Source organism: Arvicola amphibius, chromosome 2, assembly GCF_903992535.2.
Source record: "Arvicola amphibius chromosome 2, mArvAmp1.2, whole genome shotgun sequence".
Classification (NCBI taxonomy): Eukaryota; Metazoa; Chordata; class Mammalia; order Rodentia; family Cricetidae; genus Arvicola; species Arvicola amphibius.
The window spans coordinates 134,261,305-134,273,064 of NC_052048.2; the positions used below are offsets into that span (position 1 = coordinate 134,261,305).

At 37.1% G+C, this 11,760-nt stretch overlaps 1 protein-coding gene across 2 annotated transcripts in view; it reads left to right on the forward strand.

Annotated features, from left to right (window-relative positions):
• The window catches only part of Herc6 (HECT and RLD domain containing E3 ubiquitin protein ligase family member 6), a 63,206-nt gene extending 55,212 nt beyond the window's left edge, over positions 1–7,994 (forward strand). For both annotated transcript variants that reach the window (XM_038320886.1, XM_038320887.1), the window contains exons 18-23: positions 1,478–1,644; positions 3,220–3,283; positions 4,091–4,161; positions 5,999–6,182; positions 6,306–6,408; positions 7,425–7,994. In XM_038320886.1, the coding sequence (XP_038176814.1) occupies positions 1,478–1,644; positions 3,220–3,283; positions 4,091–4,161; positions 5,999–6,182; positions 6,306–6,408; positions 7,425–7,639 (804 nt within the window). In that variant the 3' untranslated portion in view covers positions 7,640–7,994. The remainder of the gene's footprint in view (positions 1–1,477; positions 1,645–3,219; positions 3,284–4,090; positions 4,162–5,998; positions 6,183–6,305; positions 6,409–7,424) is intronic.
• The last annotated feature ends 3,766 nt before the right edge of the window (positions 7,995–11,760 follow it).

Sequence of the window (11,760 nt, forward strand, 5' to 3'; positions counted from 1 at the left end):
CTTAATTTTGAGAGTTATAGAATGTTTCAAATTAGTAGAAACTGTTGATAGAATACTAGAGGTAACTGTTGTTAATTTGACTACAATTTTTTTCATTTTTGTCTTTTTATACATTTTATTATACGGTGTCTAACTATGTATGCCAAGCTAGCCTTGAACTCACAATCTTCCTGCCTCTATCTTCTGAGTACTTGAATTAGGCATGCACCACATTCATCAAAGCCCTCACTTTTAAGCATATTAATACTGTTCTGCTCAGTAGAAAACAGACACACACACATACCCCCAGTTTAAAAAAAAGTATATGGCTTGATAAAAGAGCAAAGTTTCACCAGAGTACGTGTTACAAATTAAGGGACAGAAAACAGACTGGGTTAGGAGAGGCCTTTCGAGATTGTACTCTACTTTTTACTCATTTCAAAATTCTATCTGAGGAGTTACTAAGTCAAGGAAAGTGGGGAGAACGATCACTCTGTGAGTTACTGACCCCCACAGACCGCTAACAGCAAGAATGGCACTGGAGTAAGAATCCTCGAATGTCACTCTAGTGATACTTCCTCCCCTGGGCTGCAGTTTGGTCCTGGAAAGTTTTGTTTTGGTTTGGTTTTCTACCCAGGACTACCGGAGAGGAAAAGTAAAGGCAGCTGCATTAGCCGGCTTTTCTTGTTGTCATTTTAATGAGCCACCTGAGTTCTTTGTTTAGCAGCCTATGCAGCTCAGAGCTCTAGAAGTCCAAGGGCATAGTGCTGACTTTCGTTGGCTCTCGCGAGGACTCTGGGCACAGGGTATCATGACAGGATCTTCTGCAGGCTAAGAGAAGCCACGGTAAGACAGGATGCCAGAGTGAGAAAGGGGCCCTTGAGAGCTACTCCAATGGTCAACCTCCACGTGGGGCTGCATTTATTGCTGAGTGTGCATTCACTTCACACTCATCTGGTATTTGTTCTGCTAACTTGAAGCATCAATGCAGAGCCACCTTCCTTCCTCACGGTTGTTTTTCTTCGTGAATCGGAAGGCCAGGACCTTAAAGTTACAAAGGAAAACTTTGTAATTACACCTGAGCGTTTGTTTCTACATTTCAGATACGCTATCAGTAACAAAAGTCCATTTACTTAATGTTCTGTATTATTAATTTATATTAAAAATTGTGCAAGAAGCTGGGCATGCTGGCACATGGCCATAATCCCACATTGGGGAGGTTCAGGCAAGGTCACCCTCACCTATACAGTGAGTTTTGAGAACATCCTGTATGTCTCAAGCAAACAAACATAAACAACAGAAAGAACGTTATTGAAGGTATTTAAATTTCATTATAACTTAAAAAGAGTATGAAATGCTTATTCTTTTTAAACCCAGTTTGTGTCTAACTTGTGATGTTAATTAGAAAGGGGAGGTAATATTTGTTCTTCACTAGTCTAATTGTGTCTTTGTATAGTTATTTATAATACATTAGGATTTTTTCTATTTTATTTTCCAGCCCACATTTGAGAAGAAGAGATATTTTCTCTTTGGGATCTTGTGTGGACTCTCCCTGTCCAATTTAAAGACTGTCAAACTTCCTTTCCCACTGGCTTTGTATAAAAAACTTCTGAAAAAAAAGACAACTTTGGAAGATTTAAAAGAACTCAGTGTTCCATTGGGGAAGTAAGTAGATATGTTGCTTGTCAAGAACGGTATTAAGGTCAGCTGCTGAAGAATAAATTGTATCACACACAAGGAAGGTCTTCACTTGTAATGCTGTGTGCCCTTTAGATGAGCATTAGCATGACTTGTCAGCCTTCAAAGCAAAGAAAAGTCAGATGTTCCTCTGATCACTACTAACACAATGAAAAGAGTTTGGACCTGGGCTGTTTTTCAAGGTGGAAAGTGCTCAGGACAGTTCTCAGAATGTACATCAGCTATCGTTTGTATTCTATAAATACATAGTGTGCTATAAGTGCACATACATGTATAGATATGCCTGATAAATATATGCAGTGTAAAAGTGCATATGTATATGGTTGATAAGTAGATATAGTACTAGGTATGTTCATATGCATATATACATGTAGTTTATAAATAAAGATAGTGCTATAAGTGGATAGATGTATAGATTAGTTTTATACATAGGTGCAGTGGTGTACAAGTACATATGAATAGAAGTGGTTTGTAGATTCAGTGCTTTACGTTTGGGTGTGTACAGAAATATGATTTACAAATGGAATGTGAAAAGTGCACTATATTAATAAATGTTGTTTATAAATATATACACAGTGCTATTAGTATGTGTATACCAAGATATTATTTATAAGGAGATATAGCGCTATAAGTTTATGTAGATAGATGTGGTTTACAAATATAGTGCTTTGTGTATATATATATATATATATATATATATATATATGTGTGTGTGTGGTTTATAAATTAACCTACCATAAGTGCATATACATATGGTTTTTTAAATATAGTGCCATAAATGCAAATATATGGTTATAAGTAGATATAGTCCCATAAGTACACACACACACACACACACACACACACACACATATATATATATGGTTTATCAAAAAATGAAAGCATGCTTAGGGTCACTAGTAACTGAATGAGTTTACATGAAATATCCTTTTTTTGCCAACAAGTTTTTCTTAACGTGTTGACTAAAGATTGAGAGAAATGACTCTTTTTCATGGACTATTAGTTGTAGATTTTATTAAAGCAGAGTTTTTCAAGATTGGCAATTTTGACATTTTTAGCTTTTCTACTATTAATGTGTTTGATTGGGGTCTAAACCTCGGGCCTCCTCCCTCTTGGACAAGAACATCTACTGTGCTATAACCTCAGACATCTGGTTGTTTGAATTCTCTTTGTGGGACATTGTTCTGGGCAGTGCCATAGGTTTAAAAGTGTCTGAGAACACTACTCACTAGATGACAGCCCTTAACTATGACAACCAAAGACATCTCCAGACTTTGCAAAATAAATTCTCCCCACGTTAGAGGTAAGGGCTTCTCTGTGTAATCATTTCACAATACGCAACAGTATCAACAAGGTAGAGTAGACTAACAAATCAAATTTTAAATCAAGATAATCCTAGGAAGATGAGTGGGAAAGAGTAGGAGAGAAAATTTACACTGAATTTTGTACATGTCGATATTACTTAATTTTTCCCCATTGAATGATTATTACTTTAAAATTTTACAATACCAAATATGTAATTTTAAACTAATTTTTCAATAGGAATTTGCAAGAAGTTCTCAATTGTGAGGCTGGTGATGTCGAAGAACTTTACATGTATTTTTCCGTGAGTAACAGAAAAACCTAGGTTATAGGTTGGCTTTAATCTGCTTTTTGGGTTTTTTGTTTGTTTTGTTTCATTTTGTTTTGTTTTGTTTTGGTGAGGAGTTGCTGGAGATTGAACCCATGCCAAGAAATATATGCTACACAGCCATTTTATTATAGAACCTTTAACATGGAATATACACATTTTTAAAGATAATTTATTTCTGTAAAAATTTTCTCTTACCTGGTTTTCATTTTGTATATCTTATATCTACAGACTTTTTATATATGAATATAGCAAACATTCATTTGATTCAAACAATGTCCTCAACTAAACAGGGTAATTTGTGCTTGGAATATACAAATATAACATGTATTAAGAAAGGTTTAAATTTTTTTTATATGGCAGGGCATGGTAGCTCCTGCCTTTATTTCCAGCAGCTGAGAGGCAGAGGCAAGGAATCTCTTTGTGTTCAAGGCTGGCCTGGTCTATATAGCAAGCTGCAGGTTAGCTAGGATTACATAGAGAGACCCTGTCTCAAAAATCTCAAGAAACTAAATGTGTGTGTGTGTGTGTGTGTGTGTGTGTGTGTGTGTGTGTGTGTTTAAAAGTCTGGAGTTGAATGTGGTGGTGCATCCTAGGAGGTACAGGAGACAATAGCAATCTTGAGGCAAGCTTGGGGTACATATACAGAGTCTGTTGCAACAAACAAAAGACTGAACTGAAAAATGGTTATCTCCAGTCATTTTAAATCTTATAGGGAAAATGCACTGACAGTAACAGTGGACTTATGTTTGTGTTTATCAGTCGATTGCACTTTGGTTTTAGATACACTGGGATCAAAGAGATGTTGAGTTAATTCCAAATGGGATCTCTGTACCTGTGGACCAAACCAACAGGTAAGAGCTAAGAACTAAAATATCCACTTTGAACAGGAATAACATGTTTGTATTAATACCATTCAAAATATATTTGAACTTCTCAGATGTTCATTTTAGTTCCTTGTCTTTTAAAATAATAAACAAGTAGGAGAAGAGAAGAAATGGTCAGGAATAAATATTTCTGTCATCTAAGAGACTTTTAGGCCCTATTCTATGCTAACCTATATTCCAGATCCTAGTGATAGAGTTGTGAGAAAAGACAAAATGTGTAACTTATATCAGAGTGGGTAGAAAGCAGATACCCAAATAGACCACCTTGTAATGTATCAAATAAACCAGCTAGTATGAGCTTATGGAATCTGATTGCAAATTTTTCATCAATGTTCAAAGGTTATTATTTAAAGTATTAGTAACTTGATGTCAGTCATGGCAAGAATAATTAGAAAAATTGGCAAATGTTACAAATGAGGTTTTCCTTTCTGTCCTTTCTGTTTTCCCTCCCTCTGTCTTTTTATATCCTACTCTCCCCCACCTTCCTTTTGGAAAATGGCTGTTAACCATTCAGCAGTATGACTGGTTATGGGGAGGACAGGAGGAGGTGGTTTAAACAAGTTAGTTCACAAAGGCAGTTTAAGGGGTAGATGGGGGTGTCTGTGAGTAGCGCCACTTAGCCTACTTTCCATCACTATAATGGAACATCAAACACTGGGTAACTTTATAAAGAACATATTTTTATTTGTCCCATAGTTCTGGAAATCTAAGAAGTACATCTGTCATGGCCTTCTTGCTGGCACCATCTTGAGTGTGAGCGGACAGCACCTGACACGACCTAAGGAGCATGAACACGTGTCCCTTTTGGTCTTTCTCACTCACTTTAGAAGGCGACCAGAGTTCAATCACAGGGCTCTATGTGGCAATTTTGTGTTACTTGAATCTTTCTCCAAGGCCCCACCATAAACTCCACAGTCAGATCAAGTTTCTATCTTCATAATACCCAACAATGGGAGAAATAAATGTCAACACATAAATCTTTGTGGGACAGAGTCAAACCACATTCACACTGTGTTGCTTGCTACCAAGATATCACACTGAGGAAAGCACATTCTGCCTAAGACAGACCTTTCAGAACTTGTTTCCACAAATTAGTTGTTGCTCGAAGAGAGACTGGGGCAGAAAAGAAGTGCCTGCCCTAAGAACGTTACTTTCATATGACAATCTGATGACCGGATAGGAGTTCCCAGGTAAAGAGGAAGCATGCCATGCTGAAGAGAATGTTTACACTGCATGGTTCCCTGCAAACAAGAGGCAGCAAGATGACAGTGGCAGAGACGAATGTAGAAAGGGGAAGAAGTAAGGGTCAGATGGTTGGACTTATGCCCACCCCCATTTTCTTGTGATGTGAAAGCACGTGACATCCCATAGTTAGCATCCTCCAGAGTTTGGGTTCTTGACGATTCTCTCAGCTAGTTACATGAAGTGCAATGCTTCCTCATAATGCTGGAGAGCAGCCAGTGAGGGAAAGTGGCTAAGCTATAATGTTTAGTAGGTTAGCTCTACTAAATGCGTTTTCCATGTTTAATGAGCTCATTGGGATATATCCCTATTGAAAGTCAAGGAGTGCTTATGTTCAGATTGGAATTATAAATCAGAGCATACCAAAGTCTGAACCCTTCTCTTATAGTCTCTAAGGACCTTTCTTCTAGTTGGCCAGGTTTTCATCTTCTGGTGTTGTATAGACTTGTATAGTACTACATGGAAGAAATATACTTTTCTTTCTCAATAGAGTAAAAAAGCAAAATAGATAATATTGTAGTCACTAATAAAGTATGCCATTTTTTATTTTTCTTCCCTCAAGGCAAAAGTACGTTTCTAAGTGTGTTGATTACATTTTTAATACTTCTGTAAAACCCATTTATGAGGAATTTCATAGAGGATTTTACACAGTGTGTAACCAGGATATAATTAGGCAGTTCCATCCTGGAGAACTAATGAAAGCAATACTTGGAAATCCTGATTGTGACTGGAAACAATTTGAAAATGTAAGTGATAACCTGAGTTTTTTAAGTTTACTGATATATATGCCCCCTAAAACCTTCTCTGACTTTTCCAAATTACCACTACATGTCCCCCCTAAAACTCTCTTTTGTTCTTGTGTTCTCAAGAATTCACTCTATGAAGGAGAATATCACAAAGCACATCCAACTATTCTACTCTTTTGGAAGGCTTTCCATGAATTAACTTCCGATGAAAAGAAAAAATTCCTCTGTAAGTGTTGTAATAGGTATTCATTTTTTAATATAATAGATCATTCTGTTTTAATTTTAAATTTTTAAATTAATTTTACATACCAACTACAGTTTCCCCTCCCTCTCTCCTTCCTTCTCCCCCCACCTCCCCTCTTTACTCCTCCCCTTCCATCCACTCCTCAGAAAAGGGAAGGCCTCCATAGGGAGTCAACAAGGCCTGGCACATTAAGTTGAGGCAGGACTGAATCCCTCCCCACTGCATCAAGGCTGAGCAAGGCATCCCACTCCAAAAAGCCAGCTCCTGAACCAGGCATTGATCATGGTCCCACTGCCAGGAACCCCACAAAAAGACCAAGCCACACAATTGTTATTCACATTTAAAGGGTCTATTTCAGTCTTATTATGTAGGCTCCCCAACTGACTGTCCGGAGTCCATGAGTTCCCAGGAGCTCTGGTCAGCTGTCTGGGTGGCTTTCTCATCATGGTCTTGACCCTTCTTGTTCAGATAATCCCTCCTCGCTCTCTTCGATTGAACTCCCAGAGCTCAGCCCAGTGCTTGCCTGTGGATCACTGCATCTGCTTCCATCAGTTACTGGATGAAGGTTCTATGATTACAGTTAGAGTATTCGCCAATCTGATTACAGGGGAAGGCCAGCTTAGGCACCCTTTCCACTATTACTAGGAGTCTTAACTGGGGTCATCCTTGTGAATTCCTAGGAATTTCCCTAGCACCAGGTTTCTCCCTAAACCCTCTATCAACATATTTCTTTCATTGCACTCCCACTCTGTCCCTCCCACAACTCAACCATCCCACTCCCTCATGTTCTCATCCCTCTAGGGATGAGATAACATATACCAATAGCATGAATTTGTAGAGGACAAAACCCAAATTTCATGACTTTTCCAGTCTTTACCTGCCCCTGTGCAGTACAAAAAGTGTACTCAATATTTATTAAATATAATCGTTAATTTCTTCTTATTTATCTTGAGTTTTTTTTTAAGATGCAATACCTTAACAAAACTGTCCCTTTCTAGTGTTTCTTACAGGATGCGATAGGTTTCACATAGAAGGCCTACAGTTTCATGGAATAAGATTTCGTTGTCCTCAAACTTTCAGTGAAGAGGATAACCCAAGATCATTGACGTGTCACAGTATTCTAGACCTGCCTAAATATTCTACAATGGAAAGGATGAAGGAAGCACTTCAAGTGATAATCAACAATAACAAGGGCTTTGCCTCATGGACCTGATGCTGAAATAGTCCACTCCGAGCATTCTCATCACCAGCCTTAGGAATTAGGTCTTTGATTTCTGGACTCTCCTGTCTTTCCTTAATCTAATTGGTTAAAAGATTTTATTTAGAATTAGTTGGACAGTTTTTTGAGATAAAGAAGTTATAAATTAATACTTATAGTGAAATAAAATTCTGTAAAACTTTTGGTATATTCCTAAACTTGCTATTAGAATGCTTGTTTTGACTGAAATATTTTTGAACAACAATTATTATTTAATAATATGCTAAATATTTAAAATATTCAGTATTGGGGCTAGAGAGAGAACTCCGTGGTTAAGAGCATTGGCAGCTCTTCCAGAGGACCAGGGTTCAAATCCCAGCACCTACGTGACTGGTCACATCCCACCAGTAACTCCAGTCCTAGAAGATTTAATACCCTCTTCTGGCCTCCAGGGCACTGCCTGGATGTGGTACAAAGACATACATGCAGAAAAAAATTCATACATGTAAATTAAAAATAAATAAAATAATATTTATTTAAAATGTTGTTGTACCAATAGTAAACTATTGATTTGAAAGAATATGTAACTCTGAAGATTTAGCAAAAGTATACACTGCTTTCAACGTGGTTTTGAGATATATAGATGTATATTTTGTATTAAGGAATATATTTTGAGATTTTGAACTTAGTAATTGCTAAATAATTTATTTTCAAAATCTAAGTGTTGAGGTTTATGCTTCTTTGAACATATTTATATTTATATTTATTACAGCATTCCTGAAGTCATTTTAAATGTGGGTACTGTTATTCTGGTAAAATACTGAGCCCAATCAGAAACTCATACCTATATGTCATTAGAAAAATGTGAAGAAGCTGAAATATGTCTTTTTGATGATGTTATAAAATAAATAAAGCAATGTAACTACTATGGGAAATGGCTAGCACATCTTGCATACTGGTTTTACATGTTAAAATGGGAAGTGCATTACATAGCTTTGAAATGATTTCACAGACGCCTGTGGTTTGTCCTGAGAGTGGCATGCATGCTATCGTGACAGGTCCTATTCATGAAAGCTCCTTTCCTGTAAGGATGTTGCATATCAGACTTAACAGACTTCACATGTGAGTTGTTCGCGGCACTCCAAAGCAACCAAATGAATTAATAAATATAGAAGATTATAAAATGATTGTTATTGACAGCAACAACAGAAACAAACAAATCACTAGGAGAAGGAACACTTCAGGTAATTCTCTTATCCCAGCATTGCTCCAGCATTGGACAAAGATGCATTTTTCTGATGTCTCTGGGCACCAACCATACATGTGGGACACATACATGCAGACAAAACACTCATACACATAAAATAATAAGTCTTAAAAAATAAATTTCCTTCTCACTCCCTGCCTCTTTATCCTTAGTTGTCTAGTCTATTTCCATGTATTCTATTTCCATGGTAGAGCGGATGTGCTACTTGCCTTTGCAAGGCTGGTTCATTTCATTTAGCATCACCATGAGATTTGGTTATCATTTGTCATTTCTCTGCTGTCTTCTGGCCCTTTACACAGTATACTGAGTCTTTAAACAAATCTGTGAAGGTCTTGAATGATGCTTGTTAAACGAGACTGCTTGTTTGTCCCGGCAGCCCAGAACCAAAATAATCACACAGAAACTATATTATTTAAATTATTGCTTGACCCATTAGCTCTAGCTTCTTATTGGCTAACCCTTACATCTTAATTTAACCCATTTTTGGTGATCTGTGTATTGCCACGTGGCTGTGGCTTACTGGCCAAAGTTCCAGTGTCTATCTCTAGTGGGTACATGGCTTTTCTCTGACTCTGCCCCCTTTCTCCCAGTATTCAGTTTAGTTTTCTCCACCTACCTAAGTTCTGCCCTATGAACAGGCCAAGGCAGTTTCTTTATTCTGTATTCACAGCATACATAGGAAAATCCCATAACAGATACTTTCTGCAAAAGGACAGCAGGTCACAGTAGGAAAGAGGGTTATTTGGTACCACCTACTGAGGGGAGTTGCAGCCTTTAAGGCTAAGTTCATTCCAGTGCATCCCACATCTCACCTGCGGCTTTCCTGTGTGACTCAATGATTTTTCTCAGCTTCCTTCTCTGAATTCTTACCTTTGAGAAGCAGTTATTTTCATTTTCTTATTTTTATGAATCATATGTATGTTGGAAGATACTCAGACTTATATGGAACCCTCCTTGAGGGCCCGGACTATTTCTGAACTCTTAGACATCTGGTAGGTCTTCTTGAAGTGTTGCATTCTCTCTATTCTATAGCACATTTATACATTTATTTCTTCCATGTCTGTCTTAAACCTTACTTCTTTTCAATCTTTTTCTACACAAGAATTAAACACAGAAGAGTTCTTTCACCTTCCACTGTTTCACTTAATGTATAGTCTACCCATAATACAATAAATATTAAACAGAAGCAAACATCTCATACATTTTAACATTCTAAGTAATATGATGAAATCATGTTCCATATTAACCTGTTTCACCAAGATATAATCCATCTTCTAGTGTTCCACATTGGCAGGGAGGTACCATAGTGCTTGTGTCGAAGTAACTGCCACAATATGAGTAGTGATGTGGGAAATTTTGATATACCGAAGTCATAAAGCACTTCCTTGAAGTAAACATTTAAATGTTTATAAAAATGTGTGCATGCCTAGGAAAACATAAAACAACCTATATACAGTTTCAGACTATTGACATTCTGGTGCCTCCATGCCTTTGAAAATAGTTCCCTATAGATGAAGGGTGCTACAATATCCCAGACCAGACTTGAAGCTGCTTGAAAGCATGAAGGCAATGGCAGTGTCAGAGTCTTATCTTCATATAGTCCCGGTGTAATATTTATTGTAGATTTTGCATGTGAGCCCTCAAGAAAGTATTTTCAGTGAATAGATTTCACTCTTTAAGAGGAAATGGGAGTATATCATCCAGTTTTATTTTTTCCTTTTAGTGTTTCATACGGCATCTGACAGGTCACAGTGTAAGATTTAAAGAATATGAGGATAACATGTGGCTGTCCAGATGCTAAGCATTTGAATCAAAAGTGGGGAGGAAGACCAACAACAACATAGCAGAAATCAATAAACAGTTCTCATTGTTATCTCTCAGCATTGATGGCCTCAATTCCCCAATAAAAATACACAAACTACCCAATTGGACTAGAAAACAGGATCCATCTTTTTATCCCATCCAAGAAACACCCTAGCATCAAATACAGACATCCTCAGTATAAAAGAATGGAAAAAGATATTCCAAACAAATGGACCCAAGAAGCAAGCAGGTATAGCTATCTTAACATCTGACCGAAACCGAAACAAAACAACTTCAAACCAAAACTAATCAAAAGGATAGGGAAGGACACTACACAGTCACCAAAGAAAGAATTCACTGAGAACATACACATTGCAATCCTAACTATTATGCACCCAAGTTAATAAAAGAAACACTACTACAACTAAAATCACATATTGACCCTCATACAGTGATATTGGGTGATCTAATCATCCCACACCCACCAATAGACAGATCCTACAGACAAAAACTAAACAGAGAAATCCTGGCGTGAAATAACATCATAAAACAAATGAACCTATCAGATGGCTACAGAACATTCGGGCTAAACACAAAAGAAGATACACTCATCACAGCAGCTCAGGGGACTTTCCCTACAACTGACCACATGCTTGGACATGAAATAATACTCAACAGATTTAAGAAAACAGAGATAATACCTCACATGTTATTTGACCATAATGAATCAGCTATCAAATGTCAACAGCAACAACAACAAAAACAAACAACAGAAAGCTTACAAATTCATGAAGAGAGCAACTCACAACTGAATGAAAAATGGGTCAAGACACAAATTAAGGGGGAAGTAGAAAAACTTTTTAGAGCTGAGTAAAAATGAATACATAACATACTGAAATGAATGGGATACAATGATGGCAGCTCTAAGAGTCAAGTACGTAGATAAGAACCCACATCAAAAAATGGAGAGATATCATATTAGTGACTTATATTTCACATTAGTAACACCTAAAGGCACTATAAAAACAAAAGGAAATAATGCTCCAAATGACTAGATGGAAAGAAA